The sequence below is a fragment of the Mauremys reevesii genome, linkage group 8 (assembly GCF_016161935.1).
Source record: "Mauremys reevesii isolate NIE-2019 linkage group 8, ASM1616193v1, whole genome shotgun sequence".
Classification (NCBI taxonomy): Eukaryota; Metazoa; Chordata; order Testudines; family Geoemydidae; genus Mauremys; species Mauremys reevesii.
Genome location: NC_052630.1, coordinates 42,784,382 through 42,809,432, shown reverse-complemented (window position 1 = coordinate 42,809,432; position 25,051 = coordinate 42,784,382). Strand labels below are relative to the sequence as shown.

Here is a 25,051-nt window from a genome sequence, read left to right as displayed (position 1 = left end):
TGCTAGCGTATGTGGGTGCAGTGAGAGAAGGCTGGTGCTGTATATAACTAGCCTTTAACATTAAATGGAGTATATTTTTGTATCGTGCAACACCTTTCATCCCAAAGAATCTCACAACACATCACAGAATTTACAGCACAGTAGCATACCTATCAAGTGAATCCATTACTGAAATGCACCTACTTCTGGGGTGGAGTGAGTCAAATGCTTAACAGCTCACAGCAGCGCTACACAACACATTAGAACAAGAAGTGTCCAAGTTTCAGAACCAGTGATATACAATTTAATAAAGAGGTTATGGCAGCCAAGTGACAAATAATAGAGAAGTTGCAGTGGGCAACTGCAACAGACTCCCTAGGACAGGAGGAAAATGGGTGAAGAATTCCCAGATGAGCTGGAAGAAGAGTGCACAAAGTTAATTAAGGATTGAAGAGAATTGACAAGGGTAGCAAAAAAGAAGAATGCATTAATGCAGAGTGCTAGTGTTATTGGACAGGAAATAAAATGAAATGCTAGCTAAAGCATCTGGGGCAAAATAATCTGGAAGACAGCTATTCAATAGGAGTGGGAAATCTGGAAAGCAATGATATAGAGACATTAGGGTAATAATGGAGCGTAAATCAGACAAGCAGCGTGGCTGCCAAAAAAGGCCAGAGCAATTTTAGGCTGCATAGCTAGATCCTGATTCTGATCCCACTCATAGTGGTGTTCTGGTAGACTGGGAGGACTCACTTGGAACCATTCCTGATTGATCCCCACGGAGGTGACAGTTCTCCTCTCCGTGGGTGAAACTGCACTGCAAGAATGCTTTGTGCAGGTCTTGGAGGGACTTCAGAGAGAGAGCAACAACAGTGACTCTAGGGCTGGAGGGATTGAATTACTGCTAAAGAACTATGTATGTATGTCTTGGCTGCACAAAGCAGTGGGAGACATAACAGCCAACAAATATGTGAAGGCTGGAGATAAGAAGGAGGGAGAAGAATTGTTTAGGAAAGTCTGAGGAGGTAGGAGTGTGGTAGGAGGCAGCTAAATGTCAGGAAAGATATCCTAATTGAGGGTCTGTTAGGCCACTGAGCAATCTGAAAGCACGGGATGGAGGCCGTAGTTCACCTAATACTGGAGCCCTGGAGCCCTGTCCACAGGGGAGGGACAACTTGACGTAATAAGTCTCTTCCATCTCCCATTTCTGTGGTTTCCGAAAGGAGATGGGGGAGGAAAGCCCAGCCATCCTGAGACACCAGAGGGTGGGTCAGGGAGACCTACAAATATGGAGAAGCCTTGAATTTCCCAACAAAGTATTGAAGAAGTCATGGGTCCATAGATCATGCTGGAGGCTCTGACCAATGGGATACAGGTATTGGCAGTGGACAAAAACTAGAGGCTTGTAATCTTGCATGTGCAGTGGCTTTGTTGGATGTTCTGCTGTGAATGGAAGTAGCAGATAAGGTTCTCGGCTGCCTGGTGTTTCTGTTGGCTTTGTTTTCAACGCAGCCTGTTACTGGGTCCCTTTTCCCACTATTATCTTCATCTCCTCTGGGCCTAGAACTCTTTGAATTATCACCAGACACACTTCAAAGGCTTCCCTCTCTTTCAGGGTTGTTGCTCATCTTCGTCCTTATGTGCCGTGCAGATCTGACATCCCTTTCCCTTTCTACTGTTGAACGCTGCTGTTTACATCAGGAATGGAGAGGTGTGGGGCCAAGGTTACAGACAGAGTACTTTACACTAAAGGAAGGAATCCCACAGCTCTGTCCAGTTCTGGCAATTGCTAATTTTTGTGTGGCCCTTGTTTTGGGTCTCACCTGTTGCTTCCCACATTTGAGCCATGGCAAGATGACAGGCATAGGTTGGAGGATATTCTTTTTTAGTCTTCAGACTAGCTAGACAAAATGAATCCATTGAATCCCAGAGAGGTTGTGGAAGCTCCTTCACCCAGCTCACCTGTTTTGGATGAATTAGACACAACAAATCCTGCATCTTGGTAGGGGGTTAGACTAGCTGACCCTGGTGGTCCCTTCTAACCCTCTGGTTCTATGATTGTAAGAAGATGGGCGCATACACTTAAGTTTCTTTTCCTTAGTGGGGACCAACTCCAGCCTCCAGTGGAAACCCTCTCAGGGTGACAATCCCCTTCAGTATGTCACCAAGAGCATTATTTAGCACAGAGTAGAGCCCAGTGGTAGAAATGCACAGAGGAAATCAAGCTTTCCACGGACCTAGGTGAAGACGGCTGCCTCTCTGTGGTGAAGCTGGGAGGACTAACTAATCCCTTCCACTTCCCATCCTGAGGATCTGCATGCCCTGACACAACCCTCCTTTTCTGGCCCATCCGCTCTCGTCTCCTGCTCTTCTGCCTTGTGAGCAGGGCGGCTGCCTGGCCTGAGGGTTGACAGGATAATGATGGAATGAGTCTCTTCATCTCTTGGGGTGGGGCTTGGAACAATCTCTCGGCAGACAGGTTTCCTTCACTAACATGAATTTCATCTCATAATCCTGTAGTCTGCGTTTTTCCTCTTAGCAGTCCTCAGCCATCAATATCCCTGCATGGCACACTGCTTCCCGAAGTGTGGTCCAGGATGGGTAACACTCTTCAGTTAGTCACACCCGTCACACCCCAGCTTGGACTTGAATTCCCATGCCAACTACTTGCTGTGCCTTTGCATGACTTGCTTTTGAATAGCAGCTAGGAACCTGGCCCCATAAGGTAATTGACTTGTTGACTGCCTTGGTCATAGGAGTAAAGAGGGTGGGGTTTGACGCTGTGTGGGGGAGCCTTCCTGGAGAGGAAGAAAGCCTGTGTGAGGCGGTGATGGAGGTGGAAAGAACCTTTGAAACCTTCTGTGGCATGGCAGAATTCCCTGGGGCTGGACCTCTGTATCCCCTCTTTCACCCCCTTCCAATTTAAAGTTGGTTGCCTTTGCCCAGTTCTTCAGAATTTCCCCATTTCTGGATTGCTGGCTGTGGCCTGAGTGCGTCGTTACTTTCTGTAGCTGGTCCTTGTGCTGTGGGCCACAATAGCATTCCAAGGGTTGGGACACAAAAGGCTGTGGGGGAAGGGACAGGAAAGGACTGGCCAAGAGGCCCAGTTGAGTGGAGAGCTGGACGGGACCCTAGCACTTGTGAGGATGGTGAGGTGGTGGAGAGGGGACCTGGCCACATGCTGAAGGTGGAACCGTCCTCAGTGTGGACATGGGAGAAGTGGTGTGGCTGAACCAAGCTATGGGAGATAAAACTGGAGAAAAGAAGGGGCTCCTAAGCCTTCTGCTAGGCTAACTGATGGGATCAGACTGCGTGCTGGCTGAAGCCAAGACAGGCCCATGTGTAGCATGAGTTTCTGAGTGTCTGGAAGAGGTCTGCGATGTTCTGCCAGGCAACTCCTGCTTCGCCTCACCGTGGAGGGCTGTGGAGTGGAGCTGTCTGAACACTTGATCAGCACACATGTGTGGGGCTTACTCCTAGCTGGGCTAGCATATGCCAGAGGGCGCTGGATGCAGCCGTTGGTTGGGATGGGGTATGTGCGTGCTGAAACAAAAGGCTTTCTCAGGAGCCCCAGGATGATATGTCCCCTGGTACGTCCGTGAGGGAGCGGATTGGATGGGCTCCCCATCTGTGAGACTATGAGAGCCCTGGTGAGCAAAGGCAGGGGAGTCGCATGAGCATCCGTGTGTGTGTGTGTGTGTGTGTGTCCAGTCAGACAGTGCCTCCATGTGCCCTGTCAGCTGATCACCCAGCTCTCCTGCTAGCAATCTGTGGGACTGCAGTGACAGACTGGCATAGTGCAGGGTGGTGGCTGAGGTTAGCCCTCCCCTCCCCTCCGCTCCCCAGGCAAGGCCTGCTACCCGAAGTGCCTCTGTGAAACCAGCTGGAAAATTGGATTAGCACCTGGAGCCTCGCAGGAAACTAGACACTGCCTCTTAGCTGAGTGTCCCTGGGGTGCTGCATCGCCAGCCACTCTGCTTCTGAATGGCAGAGAACTGCGCCTTGCTGGTGGGTTCAATCCCCGTTCCTCCACGGTCCTTGTTCCTTGTGTGTTACTTTGGGATGCTCTACCGCAGCCCCGCCATGCTGCATGCTGTGTGTGGCTGGGGACTACTTGTGCTGTGTGCCCAGCGCCGTGCTGTGGGCCCCAGGCCCTGCCCCAGATGCATGCCCCCATCCTTCAGTGAGGGGAGGGATGGACCAGACCACACTTGCATGGTGCTGTGAGTAAGCACCTGCCACCTGCTCCTCTCAGTGTAGCTTCAGACCCATTCTGTGTAGCTCTTCCTGCTGTTTTCCCTGCTCTGTGTTCTGCTGGCTGGGCAGCTACTCTGTCAGTTACTGCTCACAGACTTGTAGCCTCGTAATGACATTGTTATCTATGGGAGATGGTCTCTTCCAAGCCCAGTGCTGCAGAGGGATGCACTCAGAATGGTTGCAAACTGTGTGTGTTGCTCTATGAAATAGTTCCCATGATGGGCCTGGAGCCTCGTGCCCAAGCTCGGGGGGAGCATATCTGACCCGTACCAGCAGCTTCCCACAGCTGCAGCCAGGCACAGATGTGCTACTGTTTCTCAGCAGCAAGAAGATAGGGGCAGGCAGTGTTGGCAGGAGATGGCCTAGTTTTTGTTGTGTTTCTTGTCCCTCACTGGCTGACCTAGGCCTGCTCATTAGAGCAGGAGCCAGTCCAAGCAGATCCTCCTTGCGTGATGCTCAGATGAGCAAGTAGCTCTTGGCCACAAAGCTGTGCTCTCTTTGCCAGTGTTCAGGACAGAGAGGGACACGGGAAACACACTCTGCATATGCAGCATTCCTACTTGGGCAGAAGGAGTCTCCCAGTGAAGAAGCTGGGAGAGGGACTTTACCCTGCTGCCCTGAGCATTGCAGTGTGGCCCGGGCTTTTACATCTTTTTTCTGAGCTGGTTTGCACGAGGTTTTGGCAGCTGCTCCCATGTTTCTGCCCTGACTCTAGTCCCCAGGCAGTGCTTGAAGCCGGGTTTTTGAAGTGGAGAGACACCTGGAAGAGGTGGGAGTGAAGCTTGCAGCAGGTGAGGTGCTCTCAATGCAGCCACCACAAGCAGCACATTCAGTCAGAGTGCAGGACTGAGCAGTGAGTGGATTGCCTCTGCTGTCATGGACAGCGCGGGGAGGTGCTGTGCCTGGGGCAGAGAGGGAAATGCAGTCTGATCTCCTGTGTGTGCTCACTGGACCAGGCTGCTCCCTCGATCCCTGATGGGTAGCACATGTGAGAGCCCCACTCCAGGAGATCTAGGGAGCTCTTGAGAGCTGAGGCGCTGAGCAGCTCTTGTGCAGAGACTCCCCTGTCCTGGCCATAGGCACGCTCCCAAAGAGCCTCATGCTCGCGCAGGCAGAGACTTGATGGTGCCCCCTGTGCATGGTGGACCATTAGGTGTGGCACGGACTGGGTGAGCCAAGAGGCCAACGTGCTTGTGCTAATACTCCGACTTGTTAGCTTGCTGGGAGGCATGCAGCTGTTTGTGCCCCTGCAGAGAGGCCCTCTGGGTGGTGTATACTCACAACTCTTGGTTTGAGGCTCGGAGAGGCTGGGAGGCACTAGCCTTGCTGGCTGATTTGTAGAGCAGCAGCAGTGTGGGTCTCTGAGGCTGGGGGAGGCATGGTGGGCACCGTTTCCAGATAATTCCCTTTTGGACCAGAAACAGGCAGAGGCACCTATAGCCCAGGGAATTGCCAACCCCACAGGGGAGAGCGTTCGGGTGCCGGGTTGCAGTGTTCTCTCAGCTGCCTGTAAGCCCATCTTTAATAAGATTAAAAGGGTTCTAAAGCTCTTGGGCCTGGCATGTAGCTGTTGGCATGAGTGGACTGCAGGGAGCGTCCGCTCGTGGCCGTTGTGCGAGCTGAACTCTGCATGTCCACTCAGCGGGCTGATGGCTGCCTCTGGGGCTTGCTTGCCCACCTGCCCAGCCTGCTGGCAACTGCATGTGAGGTAGGGTAACCGTACGTCCCATTTTGGCTCTGTCCCGGCCAAACCAACTTTTTTGACAAAACTGGGCATTTTGCTCTCTCCAACTGATGATCAGTTGGCGAGAGCAAACAGGACAAATGTCCAGTTTTGCCAGAAAAGTGGGGTGTGACCTCTGGTGAGGCGCGGAGGAACATGCGAGATGGAGGCGAGCAGCAACGCCAGCCCATGCTGGAGGAGAGGCTAGGGAGAGTGGCTTGGGCCAGCTGGCCCTGTACACAGGCAGGTGGCAGGGGTCTAGGACCAGGCCTGAATGGGTGGGGGGAGGGAGGCCGTCAAGGGGAGCGGGACCGTGGGTGGGCAGTAGTGGGCTTTGGACTGGCCCCGTGTGCCGGGAAGGATGGGGACCTTGGGCTTGCCCCGTGCAGGTGGGAGGCAGGGAGAGCTAGGGAGAGGGGGACCTGCATGCAGGTGGGCAGCGGGGGGCCTCGGGCTGGCCCCACACTGGTGGGGGTAGGGGGACCTCAGGCCAGCCCCAGGTGGGAGGCAGGGAGGGCTCAGGCTAGCCCCATGCACAGGTGAGGGGCGAGGTGGGCTTCAGGCCCACCCATGGTGGTACCGACTGGCCAAGCAGCAGTTCTGCAGAAAAGGGCCTGGGGATTACACTGGATGAGAAGCTGGATATGAGTTAGCAGTGTGCCCTTGTTGCCAAGAAGGCTAACGACACTGTTTTCTGTTTGGGAAAATATGGTCACCCTAATGTGAGGCCCAGGGAGGGATGGGGCCACTGTCTTCAGTGGGTGGAGAATGACCAGTGTGGACTGGTCCAGGCTGGGCTGGGAGGCAGGTGAAAGCACCCCCCTGCTGTCCTGTGCTCTCTAAGCTGAAGTGTCAAAGGCTGGCATCTGGGGGTGCCAGGCTGCCATCCAGAGCATACTCACTGGTCTCTGAGCCCAGCAGAGGCAGTGCTGTGCCTGCTCGTCAGTCTAGCCTGTGCTAAGTTTCGGGCTGGGTCTCAGTTCTGGGGCAGCCCCAGAGGGTTTTCCTGGCTCTCCCATGGTACTGCAGAAATGCTAGCACTGCCCTGTGTCCCCCACCCTCTCCTTCAGCAGGGCGGCCATAGCTCTCCTGGTAGGGATCCACCCACTGTGGGAGGAGGGGGAGCAGTGACTCAGGGAGCTGAGCTTCCAGGGAGCCAAGACTCCAGACAAAGGCCTGATTCATTCAGCCGGGTGAATCTGTCTGTCATTCTGTGACTGCTCCTCCAAGGTGTTGGCAGGGCACAGAGGCCTTGGGGAACACGTCTCTGTCCGGAATGTAGCAGGGCTTGGTAGTGGGGCTGGGGAAGGGCTACTATAGCCTGTGCCAGCTGGGAGCATGTCAGCGATTGGCACAGGGGACTTGGAGCCATTACTTCTGGCAGGGAGTATGCTGGGGTTTACAGGAAGGAGCTAGGAGTTGAGAGATCTAGACTTTCTGCCCCAGCTCTCTGACAGTGGGCAAGTGCTCTGTGCCTCGGATTCCTCATAGGTAATATAGGGATAATGCCTCCCTTACAGAGGAGCTGGTACTATGTATGTTGCTGATCTGCCCTTGCTGTCACTACCCCAGCTTAGGGACGGATACCTGGGGTCCCTCCCTTTCTGATCATGTTGTAACAGATCATTGGTAGGTGGCTGGGGTTTGGAGACTTTCCCTTTTACATCTCCAGGCTAGGTGTTGTGTGGCTCTAGGGATTCCCCAGCCTGAACAGAGCAGCTGCCTAAGGTGACCAGACAGCAAGTGTGAAAAATTGGGACAGGAGTTGGGGGGTAATAGGTGCCTATGTAAGACAAAGCCCCAAATATCGGGACTATCCCTGTAAAATTAGGACATCTGGTCACCCTACAGCTGCCACAAGAGTTGGCTGGGGAATTGGACCCAGGAAGCCGGACAGCCTCCCCCTGCTGGTGGGGCTCAGCAAGAAATGTTGTAGATGAAGGGGGTTCAAGAATCACTTCAGGAGTTTCCTGAAGGAAACCCTCTTTCCACCAAGCCTGAAGTGCAGCCTTTTAGGTCAAGGTTTGGCTGCTGTGATGTCCAGCTCTTCCATTCCCTGTGCATCACCCCCTAAAATGGTCTCCCTGCTCGCCTGCAGGGGCTATGCTGAGCAGAGATATTGCAGAAGGTTAGTTTGGAAGTTGAGCATGTCCATCCCTGAGCCACAGCCTTTACCCATTGATTGATTGCAGCGCGTGACGTCCAATGGTGTTGCACGTGCAGTCTGCACGTGCAAGGCGCTTTCTCCGCTTTGCCCATCATTGCCAATCAGAGGGTTTACATGGATCACGAGGTTTACCTTTTGCGAGGTTCACTGCACCTTGGGCAGGTATTGCTGTGGCCAACTCCATCAGCTGTCTCTTACGTATCTTGTCTTCCAAGATACGTGGTTCTGAGTCTGGCTAATGGGAGGGAACATGGAGTTCTTTACTGCTGCGCTCTGTGCAATAAAAAACACACTGTAGTGTCTTCATTTCCCCTTTTGGAGGGAACACTGAGCTTCTGTGCAGGCAGCTGGCAGAGTGTCGCTGGATTCTGGAAGTGGAACATTACATCATTGCAGCATCCTGTGCTGGAAATCTGGCTGCTAAATACAGAAATCTGTTTTCAGGTTTGGAGTTTGGTTTTTTTAAATTCTTCCTCTTCTCCAGGCGTTTGGACGCTGGAGGGCGGTTCTTGTGCAAGTTACAGAGCCCCAGACACAACAAAACCTGCTCCTGAATACTGTTAGAGTCTGTCTGACCTCCCTGCTGGAGACCTGGGGACCCCTTGCTGACTCACCTCCCTGAACCTGAGGGGAAGGGGCAGCGGATCCGATTCCCACCTGCATGGGTGGCCTGGAGCGTGTTTCAGGTGGGGTGACAGGCACCTGGTGCAAGGGTCAGCCCAAAGCCTCAGTACCACTTCAACCCTGCTTAAGGTGTGTGCAGATCTGTTACCATATAGACCACTTCCAAATGGGAACCTACTTATTTGCCAGAGTCTGTGCATCAGCGGGAAGAAATCACAACAGAGGGCACAAAGCCCACTTTCCGTTCTTTCATTGGTCACTTTTCGCAGGCTGACGAGAGGGGGCTAGTGCAGCAAAGGTCTTATGTCTGCTGGTTGGGGTTGGCCCTGGAGTACAGACCGCTCCTGCTGGGCTGAGAAGGCTGTTTCTCCTCCTCTGAGTGATAAACCTGAAAAACTCACTCCCCTGGCATTCCCTAGCCCTGAGCCATGGAGCTTAAGGCCAGAAGGGAGGACTTGATTATCAGTCTGACCTCCTGGATGCCAGAGGCCACTCGATGCTGTATACAGCCCTGTTCCCTGCCGGTAGCATTCAGAATGGGTGGAATTCCCTGCTAACCCGTAGCTACAGCAATGTCTGTACAGTACAAAGGCTATCTCTTTACCAGACTCTGAAAGCAGCTATAGTTGTATCAGGGGCTGAATCAGCCATGGAAAATCTTTGGCATAAAGGAAGATGTAAGATTCAAGTGCTAAGTTTTACATTTTGCTCCATCAGTGGTGCAAAGGGGACAGAAGCTGGCTTAAACTGTCCTCCCTGATTCTGTACCTGGTTCTGGCTCCTCACCAGTCCCAGCAAAAGGGATGTGCCATGAAGGGAAAAGACTGTGGCCTGGCTATGCTGGTGATCCCTTCTGGGGCTGTTATAGCTGAGAGCAGCCCCTGGGGCCAGGATCTGGCTTTAGGAATTTAATGCATTTCAAGCAATAGAATTGCAATGTGCAGATCTCTTAAAGATGGGAAGCAGGACAAGAGTTAAGTGTGTGCTTGGCTGATTTCAGATGTCGAACCCCCATCACCCAAAAAATAGGGGGCCAGCGAAGAGGACAGCTGCAGAAGTTATGCTCAACCTGCAGCAAGTTAGTAAATCTATCTCTGCTGTGCCCTGCAAGTCGTTGCTGTGCAGCTCCCCAAGATATTTTATCCCTTGGTCTTTGCAGCCTGGCTATTAAATCAGTTGTGATTTGCAATGGGACAAACCAGTACGGCCTGGCATGAGAGCCCTGAAGTCTCAGCACTCTTGAGTGCTGTGGGTCGAGTCTCTTTACTGCGGCAGGTACCTCTGAGGTCCTGAGTTTTCCAAAAGCCATGAGCCTGGCAGGTGCTTCTGAGATGCACGTGGGTGTGTGCTCAGATCCATTCCCTCTGAATCAGCAGCGTGACTGTCACCATCCTGGATGTTGATTCTGGTGCTGGTGGTATTCCTAGGAATGCCATGAGAAAATCGGCCCACTGCTAATCCTGAGTCGCCCCTTCTGGAAGGGATGTTCAGAAACAGCCATCTGCAACCATCCAGCTGCGAGTAGAGCAGGCGCTGGGTGGGTGCATGAAGCTGGCAAGGGCTGGAGCTGTGCTCCTAGGTTGATCCGTGATTGTTCTAGAGCTGTTGGATCACCTGGGTGTGTGATTCCAGGTGTTTCTGAGCCAGTGTGGAGAAAGCAAATGGGACTGGAAAGGAAACAAGAAAATGTCTCCTCTGAAGGTAAGGGCCATTTTTAGCCTTCATCCCAGTCATAGAATCATAGAAGATTAGAGTTGGAAGACACCTCAGGAGGTCATCTAGTCCAACCCCCTGCTCAAAGCAGGACCAAGATCAACTAAATCATCCCAGCCAGGGATTTGTCAAGCCAGGCCTTAAAAACCTCTAAGGATGGAGATTCCACCACCTCCTGAGGTAACCCATCCCAGTGCTTCACCACCCTCCTAGTGAAATAGTGTTTCCTAATATCCAACCTAGACCTCCCCCACTGCAACTTGAGATCACTGATCCTTGTTCTGTCGTCTGCCACCACTGAGAACAGCTGAGCTCCATCCTCTTTGGAATCCCCCTTCAGGTAGTTGAAGGCTGCTATCAAATACCCCCTCACTCTTCTCTTTTGCAGACTAAATAACCCCAGTTTCCTCAGTCTCTCCTCATAAGTCATGTGCTCCAGCCCCCTGATCATAATTGTTGCCCTCCGCCGGACTCTCTCCAATTTGTCCACATCCTTTCTGTAGTGGGGGGCCCAAACTGGACACAGTACTCCAGAAGTGGCCTCACCAGTGCTAAATAGAGGGGAATAATCACTTCCCTCGATCTGCTGGCAGTGCTCCTACTAATGCAGCCCAGTTTGCCGTTAGCCTTCTTGGCAACAAGGGCACACTGCTGACTCATATCCAGCTTCTCATCCAGTGTAATCCCCAGGCCCTTTTCTGCAGAACTGCTGCTTGGCCAGTCGGTACCCAGCCTGCAGCAGTGCATGGGATTCTTCCGTCCTAATTGCAGAACTCTGCACTTGTCCTTGTTGAACCTCATCAGATTTCTTTTGGTCCAATCCTCCAATTTGTCTAGGTCACTCTGGACCCTATCCCTGCCCTCCAGCATATCTACCTCTCCCCGCAGTGTAGTGTCATCTGCGAACTTGCTGTTCTATACTGTGGCCACATCTCTCACATTTCCATGGCAATGTGTTGTGACATCACATTTCTTCCTGCTGGGATCCAACGGTTGGAGGGCTAGGAGTTGGAAAGAAGCAAAAGGCTGGGGCTGGGTGTCAGGGAGCTCTGGGCTGGCACACTGAGCAGAGCCCTGCTAATTGGTCCTAATGATGGGAGACCCATGCAAATTAGTAACAAAATTGGATTCCGAGAACAAACACAATCCTGGAGCAGGGCTGCTGTCTCGGAGAGCCCTGCAGTTGTTTGTCTTACCCACTGCAGTTGGGTTTAATTATTTATGACCATCTTTAGCCTGCTAGTGAGCACTCTTGAGTGTGACTGGGAGCAGTGCTGAAGTCTTGGTAATGTGAGCACTCGCTCCAGCACATCTCTGCTCTTTGCCAATAGAGGGGAGGAGATGGCTGCTGTGTGTGGATGGGAGTGAGTGAGATCCTGTTGGATCTTCAGTAATTGCAGGTGGAACACAGAGGAATCCAGAGGCCCAGAATACAGCTAGGTCGCAATGTTGTGTCTGTATAAGGCAGCCCCTCCTTTCTCTGTCCTGATTGCAAAGTAACTCTTCCAAGAGCAGCATGTCAGTGTAATAAACAGCGTACTGGAGACTTCGGTATGTGCTCTGGCTAGTACTGACCCCGATTGGCATATAGAGGGTCTCTGAGGGAGCTGCTTCTTGCTAACTCTTCTGCGCTGCAGGCCCTTGATCTTTCTCCTGCATCATTTCCAATGCCATGTGTCTGTTGCAGCATTGGGCTGGCATGGAACCCATGCAGCCATGGTTATAAAGAGCTTTGGGATCATTCCCCCCCATCCTCTGTGATGGGAGCTTTGCTGTTGTTCCAGTTCCATCCTCGCTTTGTGGCCTGGGCAAGATGATCCTTACCTAAGTGCATGTCATAGGAGCCAAGATCCTGGTGCTTGCTGAGCTGTTTCTGGGATGACAATCCCACCGTAGGTAACAAGGAACAAGCACACAAGTGGAGAGGGTGCTGGGCAGGGTGCCTGCCCTTCCAGGTGTGAAAGCAGGTGCTCTCCAAGGGGACTCATTGCACAGGGAATAGATGCACAAAGAGGCTAAAGGAGAGCTAGGTTGACTGAGGATCCATGCGTATCTTCCCTGCAATAGAAGGTCCCATATGAAGAACTATGTTGGGGGGACTGTGAGGACGCAGAGTGAAGTGCTTGAGTCAAGAAATACCAAATTTCATGTTCCTGTGTAACCTTAACTCTCCTCCATGGGAAGGTCACATTATGATGCAGAGTTTAAATGACAAATGGCCTGCTATTTCTCAAATCTAATACCTTGCTATTTCTCTGCTGTAGTAACATACCTGATGCCTTACTGATTCCCTCACTTCTAATGGCCATAAGTCTCTCTGGTGCCGTTTTCCATGTATGTCACACTGCAGGGGAACCAGGGGCCTTGCTGCAGGCTGACCTCCTCGGCCTGGAATCTGAGGAAGGGAGGCAGAAGGGAGCACATGTGCCATGGTGCAATAGCAAAGGGACCAAAGCAGACAGCATGGTAGACTAGCCCCACTGCTTCAGGCATACAGCTGTAGTGGAGCCCCTGGCGGCAGCAGCAGTGGATGTAGATGAGTGTACGTTGTGTTGGGTGGATGTGTATCTCACTGCACATCCAACCCTTGATTAATTCATGTGAAGCCTGCACTGTTGCTGTCCCCAAAGAGGACTGGCTGGATTTGGGATCTGATTTGCCAGATTTGAAGAGACTCACAGCAAATATTGAGCTAGCTGAAATCTCAGCATGTTGCTTGGTCCCAGGAGGGTCATGGTGAGTGGGCTGCAGTCTCGACTCTGTGCTATGCCTGAGGCTGTACCCTGGAAGGGGATGGCAATTGTGTATTTATGGAGCAGATAAGGCGAAGTGGCAGGAAATCGGAACTCTTGTTTTCTCTCTCTGTGTGGTGATTTATAGTACTCTGAACACAAATGGGATGTCAGTGCCCTGGAAGTGGGTTGAGTGTCTCCAAGCTGTTTCCTCTGCTGGGAATAAACAATGCAGCCTGGAAAACTCTTGCTAATCCACTGGCTGACAGCCTGGCTAAGAGGTGGCTTGTTTGCGCTCCCTGGGGAGCGTGGGGCCATTGTGCAGTGCAGGATAACTGTCTGCAAACATCTGCCACATGGAATCAGAGAGCTCAGCCGGGGTTGACTGCACTATGGCCCAGCAGGATGTCTGGATGAGAGCTTTGGTCTCCAATGGAGGGATCTGGGCTGGGCGGAATGCCCTACCCCCATCCATGGGAGGTGGTGGAATCTCCTTCCTTAGAGGTTTTTAAGGTCAGGCTTGACAAAGCCCTGGCTGGGATGATTTAGTTGGGTTTGGTCCTGCTTTGAGCAGGGGGTTGGACTAGATGACCTCCTGAGGTCCCTTCCAACCCTGAGATTCTATGATTCTATGTGGGGGATGATGCCTTAGCAGGTCTCCCACTCCCCAGTGATCCCTTAACAGGGGTTGCAAGGTCCTGTTGGAGTCTCTTCCACTCCCTGGTGCCAAGGCGGAGTTCTTAGCCCTTGAGCAGCCTGAGTTTATGGCAGATTATGATCTCAGGAGATTTCCTTCCGGGCCTTGCTATTTGTGTGGTGTCGGTGGGTGGGTGGGGGATGGATTCTGAGCTCTAAAGATCTCCTCTCCCTCCACCTCCCATCGTCAGGCCTGGCTTCATGGAGAATTGCCTGTTGCTGAGATGCTCTGGATGTGGCTCCCGCTAGACCCTCAGGGGTCACTGTAGAGTGAGACAAAGCATTTACCCCCCTCCCCCTGGGTCCCAGGCCTTCCTGTGTCAGAGGGTGCCATGCATCCCACCTCTGTGGTATTAGCCCGCCATCTTGTGAGCATGGGCTTGGAGACCCTTCACAGTCCAGATTCCTTCCCTAAGGATCTGGTTAAGGTGTGGTCATGGCTGATAGGTGAGCTGTACCTGCCCCGCCTTGTGAACAACCAGCCTGAAATATTAAAAAGCAGCCGTCCAATGCTGCCAGGCTCACAACGAGGCTTGGGCGTGGGGGTGGAGCACACTTGGCCCATGGCAGGGCTGTAATGGAGACAGCCTCTTTGTTGTGGTCTCTGGCCATTTTCTGCTGTGGTTCACTGCTGTTAGAGGGCGATGGCTATTGTTGACGTTCAGAGCAGAGGGAGAGGAGAGTTCCTGGTTGACGCTGCTGAAATTCAAGCCAGGGGTTAGCCTGACCTTCTCTCTGCCGTGACAATGCTGCTCACGCCGTTTGTGCTCCGACACCAGGCTCCGCTTACAGCTTTCATGCTCCATTTCCCCTCCCAGGAGGTCTGTGGGGGGCCTGGTAATGCCAGGCAGGCTCTGTGTGCCTGCCTGTGGGGTGGCAAAGTGCCTGCAGCTGTGACCCAGGGCAGGGGGAAGCAGGTGCTTAGGAGTCATGCCTGCCTTTGGAAAGTGCTTGGAGAGCCATGAATCTGTGTGTGGCTAAGAATGGTTTATTTGCAATGTAGCTCCAGTTGTCTACAGGCACTGCAGGCTCCATCTGCCGGGGCATCTGCGAGCTGTGGGAGAGGGCACACTCTGAGCCCTGCTCAGCACAGGCCCTTGTTGCACACTGGGCTGTGGAGCAAATGCCCGCAGGGCTGTGATGTGGGGTGTCACTGCAGTGCTGCATCCTTGTAGCCTGCTCCTCAGGAGCAGGGAATGGCTCCATGTCTTTTCCCTGGGTTCGCTGACATTGCATTGGGGTGGGACCTGGCCCCTGCCCTGGATTATATGGGTCGGGGGCAGTGGGCTGTTTGTGGTGAGGGAAAGTGTTAGGGACCCACATCTGAACCCAGACCCAGCTCATTGCCCTCAGCTGATTTAGCTAATGAACCTGGCTTCCTTTTTGTGCCTGCTCGTGTCTTCAGCCATTCTTAAACCCTGCAGCCACCCTGCGTCCCTGGTCACTCAATAGCGGTCCATGCCCACAGCTGTGTTCTGTTCCTGCTCCTGGCCCTCACTCCTTGTTCCTGGCTCCTGGTTTCCTCCCCTGGGCTGCTACCCCTGCTCCGGCTGATACTTCGGCTCTGACCCTCAGCTTCATCTCTCTGCCTGGACTTGTTATTTGATGTCTAACCACAGCACTGGGTACATCCACACTGCAGTAAAAGATCCGCAGCACAGCTATGGCTGTCCCAAGTCAGCTGACTCGGGCTCACAGGCCTTGGGCTGTGGGGCTAAATACTTTGTAGACATTCGGGTTCAGGGTGGAGCCTGAGCTCTGAAACCCTCCCTGAACATGGGGCCTCAGAACCACAGTTGCCAACTTTCACGTGGCAAATAAGCACCCCGACTTTCACAACATGCCAAAATCAAGCTAATCCCATTTCAAAACAAGGCCAAAACAAGCCAATCCCTAAGATCCCCAAGACTCTGTGTGACTAGATCCCCCTGGCGTGCAGTCTGGGACTGTGGTGGGGCTGCCGAGCACCCCTGACTCTGTCCCCTCTTGCCCCTGCTTGCCCCAGCTGATCAAAAAAACTAAGCAACAAGCTACAAGCCAAAATCTAGACAATAAGCAAAACCAACAAGGAGTCCTTGTGGCACCTTAGAGACTAACAAATTTACTTGGGCATAAGCTTTTGTGGGCTATAACCCACTTCATCAGATGCATGGAGTGGAAAATACAGGAGCAGGTATAAATATACAGCACATGAAAAGATGAGAGTTGCCTTACCAAGTGGTGGGGGCAGTGCTAATGAGGCCAATTCAGTTAGGGTGGATGTGGCCCATTCCCAACAGTTAACAAGAAGGTGTGAGTATCAACAGAGGGAAAATTATTTTTTGTAGTGACCCAGCCACTCCCAGTCTTTATTCAGGCCTAATTTGATGGTGTCAAGTTTACAAATTAATTCCAGTTCTGCAGTTTCTCCTGAAGTCTCTTTTTGAAGTTTTTTTGTTGAAGCATTACCACTTTTGAGTCTGTTATTGGGTGTCCAGGGAGATTGAAGTGTTCTCCTACTGGTTTTTGAATGTTTCAAGAATTGTAGTGTAGACGTGCCCTCCAACCCTCAACTCCTGATTTCTGTCTCTCGGCTCTGGCTCACTCCTTTGTCTTGGTAACTTGGCTCTTGATTCAGGGTCTGGCTGCTAGGCCTGGTCACCTCTGTGCCAGCCTCCCGGCCTGACCACGAGGCGAAACCACCCATGGCCTGATTCCTAACAGAGAGGCGAGGGGGAATGCCTGATGCATCTGGGCGGCCTCCACTCAGCAGAGCCAGGAAGTCCCTGAGTGCATGGTCAACCCATATCGGGTTGGTGATTCTCTCCAGTCCAGAGTCTCAGAGCAAGCCTGACCTGGGGAGCCTCACTACCTTGTAGAGACTGCACTGCGTGGGTGTGTGGGTGTCTGGCATGTGGCTGGCTATCTCTGTTAGGGCCAGTGGCCAGGGCCTGTTGGGATGCCTGGCTTGGTCTGAGTTGCTGGGCACGGTAGCAGTAGTGTTGCTTCCCACAGTCTGGAGGCTGCCATGCTCTGCCCTCCTGTGGCTTGCGATGAGCTGAGAGGCAGGCAGCTTGCCATAGGCCTCTCCTTGGCAGTGGGAAGGATTCCTGGGATGCCGTGGAGAAGCGAATGTCTGCTTTTTAGTGCCCTGTGGAGCAGATCCAAGGAAGGTGTGTGGGAGTGAGCTGCTCAACTCTTTCCAGTTGCATTGCAGGGCAGGGCTGAGCTGTGGAGCAGAGCACCAGGGAGGTAGACACTTTAGCACACTCCATCCCCTTAGTGCATGGTCCTGCTGCCAGGTTTTTCCTGCGTGAGCTGAGGACTGCTGGATCTAAGCACAGCATGCTCTCCCCTGCTCCTCACCTGTGCCCAGGGAACCAACTGGTTTGCCAGAGAATTCTGGGCAGGAGGCAAATGCTCTTAGTTAGGGAGCCTGATCTGGAGCTAGGAGTAGAGCCTGACCCCAAGTCCCTGTATTGGGCCTGCTCTGAAGAGGTGGAACAAAGGTAGTTATCCAGAATGTCAAGCTCTTAGCCTTCTGTTATTTGTATTGCAGTTGCCCTGGTCATGGCCAGGACCCCATTGTACTGGGCACTGGGCGGACACAGAACAAAAAAATGGTGCTTGCCCCAGAAGTTTACAATCTAAATAGACAAGAGACAACAGCTTGGTGCAAATAGATGGGTGAGTACAAATTCTTAGTTGAAGCACACAGAGGAAGATGCTGAAAATGGCCAGTGGGGGGCCCCCTCTGTCCAAAGTTGCTGGGGCTTGGTGTGTGTGTGGGTTCCTCTGGATTCCCCTTACTGAGGGGTGAGAGCCATTGTTCTCTTAGAGGTTCCCTGCCTAGTGTTGGCTGCCTCCTGCTCCCCACGTCACTATCACAATGGCTGCTCCGTTGGGAAGTGGGAGCCGTGGGCTGGAGCCCTAATCCACCCTCGGACGGATAGAGCCCTGCGTGGATACAGAATAGATATCCGCAGATATAAATTAATATCCGTGGAGCTGCAGGCCTCTACCGAAAACCTCAGCAGCGAAAGCAGCAGCCTGTCGGGCCACCGCTCCCAGGAGCCAGCACCCTGCATCGGCAGCTCCTCTGGGGTGGATGTACTGCCCCCAGCCTAGTCCACTGGGACAGGCACCAAAGCTCATTGGCAGCTGTACCTGGTTGTGCTAGTGAAGTGGGAGGGGCTGGGGGCAGTACAGCCATGCCACTGAACCCTGCCCCGCTCCTAGCTCTGCTCCTAGCCCCAACCACTCCCTGGCCTTGCCCCCGGCCTCGGCCCATGGCTGTGGCTCTGTTCCTGGCCCCAGCTGCGGCCCCAGCCTTGGGCCCCTTACCCCATCTGTGTCCCCTTCCGCCCTCCAGAGCCGTGGCCTGGCTCCGGGGGGAGGCACGAACAGGAGTAAGGGGGGTGCAATCCTGAAAAGTTTGGGGACCACTGTTCTAGCTCCTGGGCCAAATTCTTATGTTTCACCTGTGCAGCTCCAGTGGAGTCAATGAAGATGTGAAAGTATAATGGAGAGCAGAATGTGGTTTGCAAAGTCCTTGTTACTGGGGACTTTGAGTGAACAAGAAAGGACCAAGCTCAGCTTTCAGATTCCAGATAGTGCAGGCGTGACAGGTAGACAAAACCTCTTTTGTCTTGCCCCCTTGTGACCCAAGGGGTTTGCCAAAGTTTAGGGTCTACCAGTGTGTTTCCATTAGGAGGAGACATTGGTGATGGATTCAGGTATTTCTTGAAGGTAATTCTGTTTGTTTACAAAGAAGTTACATAAAGTCCTGAACACAGTAGGAATTAAACAGCAGGAAGGAGTTTCTTTGCTTGCAGTTCCAAGCTTCTTTCCAGCCAGCACTTTGCTCAAAAACTCTTTCTTGGCTTTTTCTCAGGGTCATGCTACCAGGGCTTCTCAAGTCTCACTGTGTCTGGGGCTCCTCTATGTGCTGTAGTGTTCCAGCCCCTTCTCTCCCACATGCACAGCTGGAATCAAAATCAGTTCCCTATCCTGATATTTACATTCATCCCACAGAGAAACCCCTCCTCCCACATAGTTCAGACCCCTAAGCCACCTGTTCTTTTGGGTGGTGGCTCCTGTTTTTTTGGCTGTCTCTAAACAAAGGGGTCATTTAATTGTTCCCTCATTTAGTCTGAATGGAAGGCAGCTGTTACACCCACCACCTCCAGTGAGGTTTTTCCCAAGTTCCAGCATAACAACATGTACACAAAACAAATTTGACATCCACCCCCCCCCATTGAAGCCAATGAGAATAAATAAACAAAAAAACCCATAATGCCATTTTCAGTCGCATTTAGAGTAGAAGTGCACTTGAATCCTACTGCTTTATTTGCCTGTTAAATATTTCATTTGGCTTTTTATGACTTCGTTTTATGGCAACTTTAATTGAATTTTACCATATTCCAGCTGTTTGTGCAGTGGCCAGAGTATGTGCATGCATGTCTGTGTTAGGGTGACCAAATATCCCAATTTTATAGGGACAGTCCCGATTTTTTAGTCTTTCTTATATAGGCTCCTGTTACCCCCGCACCCCGTGTCCCCATTTTTTGCACTTGGTGTCTGGTCACCCTAGTCTGTGTGTGTCAGAGAGAGAGAGAGAGAGAGAGAGACCAACGGGGAATTAGTGGGTGTGAAGAACAAAGACAGATCCCAGCACTGAAGAGGAAATGGGAAAGAGGTGGGAGGCAGTGTAACGAATATACTTGGTTAGGCATGCAAGGAAAAGATAAGGGTAGCAAAATGAATTAATGCTGCCAGAAGGGGTTTGGGATAGAACAAAAAGGACTTTCATATAAATATCTTTGGCGGAAAAGAGAGAAAGAGGGTGGAGTGGGGTGGAACTGATTCAGAAACAGCAGAGATACGGTGCTTATTTAAAAAAAAACAGGAGTACTTGTGGCACCTTAAAGACTAACAAATTTATTTAAGCATGAGCTTTCGTGAGCTACAGCTCACTTCTTCGGATGCATAGAATGGAACACACAGACAGGGGATATTTATACATACAGAGAACATGAAAAGGTGGAAGTATGCATACCAACAGGCAGAGTCTAATCAATTGAGATGAGCTATCGTTAGCAGGAGGAAAAAACTTTTTGAAGTGATAATTCAAAATAATGCTTATTTAGATTCCTTTTTAATAACAATATAAAGCACAGATGCCTGGGCAAAGAGGGAATAAGGAAGGTTTTGTCAATATGTTGGTAGCTGTTGATAAAACCCCCATGAAGTAACCCTTATGGAGGGTCGGGGGGAATGTTGTATACATGTGTGCCTAAGGTTATAGTGCTGTGGGAACTGACTTATGGGTTTACAGAGACACTGAAAATGATCCATCACAAGCTAAGGAGAGAACCAAGAGATAGCAAAGAGTTTGAAGGAAGCCGATGAGACACCAGTCCTAAAGAAAGGCAGCATGGCCCAACCCGTTTCTGTCTGGTAAATCTAGCTTGAGTCCCTGCTGAAGGAAGTGGACAAACATCAGGGGAGAGATCTAAGCGGCAAGAGAGTGCTAGAATCCTGAGTGAGTAGTGGGCCTGGCACACTCAGCCAGCCTCCCTGCTGCATTGCTCCAGTTGTGTGCTGGTATAATGCTCTGGTTCCAGTTGTGTTAACCTGGTGTAAGGCAAGGGGGAATCAGACTGCTAATCATCCCAGGTAAACATGGTGAATTTAGAAAGCTAATGGCTGATGGGAGGGCAGAAGATGATCTTCTAGGGAAGGCATTTGGGGCCTGGGGTCTTAGCACATCTTTCTCAGAGTGGGTGTGAGTGCAGTGATGTGGCCTGCTAGCCGCCCAAGGGTGCTGGGGGTAATGCTAAATAGCGACATACAGCATAGGGATGGCAGGAGGCAGGTGTGGAGCAGGGTACAGCAAGAGTCGTTATGGGCAATTATTCTTCAGCTCCCTGGGCCCTCAATGGCTGTTGTCTCAAGGTTCAGTCCTCTTTTCCCTCCTGTCCAATATGCTTGGAGCTGTAGGGAGAGCCAGCAGAGAACCAGAGCTGCAGTGCCATGAGTACCTGGACAGCGCATGTTCACAGCACAGTCCAAAGAAGGGATTGCAGCTGTTGAGACTGAGCCCTGATGCGTCTGAGGTGATGGTGGAAGAGGAGGGACCTTGCCACAGACAGCGTCTGTTGGATCTGTCTGCAGCCATGGGGGCTCCTTGGCTCTGTCCTGTGCCTGAACACACAGATAGCCACAGTGGTGAGGAACACCCACTTCCTTCTGTGCCTGGCCAGGGGATGATCCTGGTCCTTTTAGACATCGACCAGATGCACACTGTAGCCTCAAGACTCGGCTCCTGCCATCTGTTACACCTGGGAATGGAGCCTCGGGTTCTGGGGAAGCTACCTGTGGCCCAGAACACAGCAACGTGGTTGCTCACTAACATGGGTTGGTGTGATCACCAATCGCTGCATGGGCTTCCCATTGAAACCAGAGTCCAGTTCAAGGTTGCTGCTCTGGCTTTTGAAGCCTGGCATAGTAGTGGCCTCAGAAGGCTGTTGATAAATTGGAGAGGGTTCAGAGAAGAACAACGGGAATGAGTTAAGGGATAGAAACCATGCCTTGTAGCAAGAGACTCAAGAAGCCTGGTTTATTTAGTTTAACAAAGAGAAGGTTAAGGGGGGACTGACATTAATAATAGGCTCTTCAGTCTAGCAGAGAAAAGGCCTAGCACGATCCAGTGGCTGGATGTTGAAGCTAGACAAATTCAGATTGGAAATAGGCTGTACATTTGAATAGTGAGGGTTATGAACCATTGGGATAATTTTCTCCATCATGGCAATTTTAAAATCAAGATGGGATGTTTTTCTAAAAGATCTGCTCTAGGAATTATTTGGGGGCAGGTCTCTGGCCTGGGTTGTACAGGAGGTCACACTAGGTGATCACAACAGTCCCTTCTGGCCTTGAGATCTATGAATTCCTTCTCTCTCTCTTCCATGTGGTGATGACGTTGCACAACAGCTTGTTCCCTTGGGGGAAAAAGTAGTCAACATGCAAGAGGAGCCTTGTTTCCAAAAGAGACAGAACTTTCCCAGAACCTGGACTCAGAGACCAGCACCCTTGCCACGTGCAAACTAAATGCAGAACCCATCTCTTCTGTGTGGCTTTCCCCTTATGATTCCTGGAGGCACAGGAGCATCCCTGCTTCAGATAATGAAAAATTCTAGCAAGCTCTGCTCATTCTAGCCAGCAGGGCTGGGGGAAGAGAGTTTGTAATGTTTAATCTTTGTGGAAGGCACAGCAAAGGGTGACCTTGCAAAGCCCTAGATAGGATCGGTGTTGCTGCTGGATCTGGTCTCACATAACTTCTTTGTTTAGTGTGCTGAATGGGAGAGGAGAGATACTAGATATATGGGCAGGAAACACAAAATGAGATTTCACTTGGCCCAGTTAAGCTAATGCATCTGGGATAAACAATCAAAACCATTCCTATTCAGTAGGTGGGAGAAGTCTGGGGAGCAGCGATAGAGAGACCGACATAGCGTCAGAAAGATGAACTTGTAATGTGACTGCACTGCACAAGCAAATGTGACTTTTTTTTTTTAGGCTGAATACACAGATGCTTTCCAAAGTGTGGGGTTAAGAGTCCCTTACTATATATGGCTCTGATGTGACCACACCTAGGTGACTGTGTTCCTTTCTGAGCTCCTTCTCCAAGAATGCTGACGACCCAGGGCCTTTAGGAATGGATTGATATGGGAGAGACTAAAAGAGCTAAATGTGTGTAGCTTGGCTAAGGCTTTGTCTACACTGCCAATTGAATGACAAAACAAAAGAGGACTCCTGCCGCGTTCACCCTGCCACTTGTGTCGCAAAACTTTTGTCTTTCACGGCGTGTGTGTGTGTGTGTGTGTGTGTGTGTTAAGGTACCAGTGAAAGACAAAAGTTTTGTCAACGACTTTGCAGTGTAGACACACCCTTATTAGTGACATGGCCCTATCGCTAAAAGCTGTGTAGTGTCGACAAAGCCTAAGAAATGACTAAAGGGGCTGAGTTGGAGCGGAAGTGCTAACAGTCTACAAACATTTGACTAGCAGCATGTTGTTTAGGGTGGAACAAAGAGGTATAAAGAGAAGCGACAAATAAAAGGGAACATCCCTGATGTTCAGCCTGTATTTTCCTGCCAGTGAGATTATGAAATGGTTGGAATAGTTGCCAAGGCCAAGATTCCCAAGGGACCCCCTCCCACAGCTGGGGCCAGTTTTTTCCAAAGAGTCCAGCTCCGTTTAAGCAACTAAAGAAGGGCCAGACCTTTAGCAGTGCTCTGCCCGATTTTAACATGGGGTGCTGAGCTCTCTTGAAAATCTGGAACTATTGGAGGCTCCCAGGAGGCTGCATTCCTGAAGACATCTTAAAAATCCGCTGGGACTAGCAGGCAATCAGGACTGATCCCCAAACCTACCCTGTGTAGGAGGAGATCCTGAGCTCCCCGCAGTCTGGCAGTGCTGCAGGGGGTGGGGGGCACTGCCCCCACCCCTGACTTGTAAGACAGGAGGGGCGGCTGGCAGTGCCCTCTGGCAATGCCATTGGACCCTCCCAGCTCCAGCTGTCTCAAAGGGCTTTGTCCACAGGTCTCTGTCAGTTATGCATGTCAGGCTCTCACCAGAGAGAATGTCCCTCTGGAAATTGGGCTGATGGTAGGAAAAGGGGCAAATTGTCACCTTAGGTCATGGTCAGGTCTGCTCAGTGTTGTAGTGGAGCCCTGAGCCACACTGAAATGCATCAGGAGTCAGCAATTCAGTAAGGAGATGTTCCTTTCACCAGGACATACCATGGTGCTCGGGGGTTGTGATGCAGGAAGGGCAGGCTGACAGATGAGGCTTAAAATCAAAGCCTTGACCATTTGTGGTTATTGATGATCCCGTCGTGCTTCTCACAAGAGTCAGCCGCAGGGTCAGCTCCAGCTTTTTTGCCATCCCAAGTGGTGAAGAAGCATGTAACTAAGAGAACCAGGCAGAGGAAAAGACAGGCCAGTGAAGGAGAAATAGAGCTCAAGAACAGGTTTGCAGAGTTGGAAAATGAAGAAGGGACACAGCAGGTGGTCACTGAAGGTGAGAGGGCAAGGAAAAAGAGAAGAGCAGCTAGCCCTACAGGAAGAGGGGAAGAGTCAATGGAGATGTCATAAGTAGTTAGTTAAGGGTTAAGTTCTACCTGTAAAGGGTTAACACAGACCTGGTGAAACACCTGACCAAAGGACCAATCAGGGAAGAGAATTTGGAAATCCCAGAGAGCGGGAACTTGGGTCTCTGTGTTCTTTGTTCTGTGTTCTTAGCCGTCTGGAACTACACCAGCCCAGACGCTTAATCAAGCCTGCTCATCTTTCTGAACTAATTTCTTCTATTCAAGCTAGTGAGTATTAGAAGTACTGGGTAATTTCATATAAGAATCCTGTGTCTGCAATTCCCACCGCTGCCACCATGTCCTAGGGTCTCACCCCCACTTTGAGCTTGTGAGTTCAAAGATGGGGACCCGCAGGTATTCTCCCCCCACCCTAACCCTTAGGGTAGGTTTCCTTCTCGCTGCCACCACTCGATTAATTTGGTGAATCGAGACACCCCTCCGTCCCCCCCTCCTCCTTCCAGAGACTTTCCTGGGGAAGCACAGATCAAATCACAGAGGGAGAAAGATTCCTTTCACTTCCCTCTCCCTTCCCTGCTTTCTCTGCTTGGAGACAACCCTTGTCTCCACAGAGTGGCGCCTAGCTTCCTTCCCCTGAATCCACAGGTAAGGAACTTAACCAAGTCCTGAACCTAAAAGAGTTTATTAAAAGAATAACAAAAGAAAAAAATACACAATCTCTATGAATCCAAGATAGACATTCACAGGGTCTAATCTTATTAATCCCTGGAGAAATTTCTCCCTTTTCCTCAGTATAAACAATACAGGCAAAATTACGAATAATCAATACAAACACACAGAATTGCAGAACTAGAGCTTCTGGTGCAGGAGGTGAAACCGGATATTATAGGGATAACAGAAACATGGTGGAATAGTAGTCATGACTGGAGTACAGGTATTGAAGGCTATGTGCTGTTTAGGAAAGACAGAAATAAAGGCAAAGGTGGTGGAGTAGCATTGTATATCAATGATGAGGTTAACTGTAAAGAAATAAGAAGAGATGGAATGGACAAGACAGAGTCTGTCTGGGCA

At 51.3% G+C, this 25,051-nt stretch overlaps 1 protein-coding gene across 4 annotated transcripts in view; it reads left to right on the top strand.

The window, feature by feature from the left end:
- Positions 1–25,051, top strand: part of CRIP2 (cysteine rich protein 2) — a 65,690-nt gene that overhangs the window by 15,462 nt on the left and 25,177 nt on the right. Inside the window, exon 1 of one of the 4 annotated variants that reach the window (XM_039483626.1) lies at positions 17,513–17,557. The exons of the other annotated variants lie outside the window; for them this stretch is intronic. Coding sequence (XP_039339560.1) covers positions 17,554–17,557 — 4 coding nt within the window. The 5' untranslated portion in view covers positions 17,513–17,553. Of the gene's footprint in view, positions 1–17,512; positions 17,558–25,051 lie in introns of those variants that run through there. 4 annotated transcript variants of the gene reach the window in all.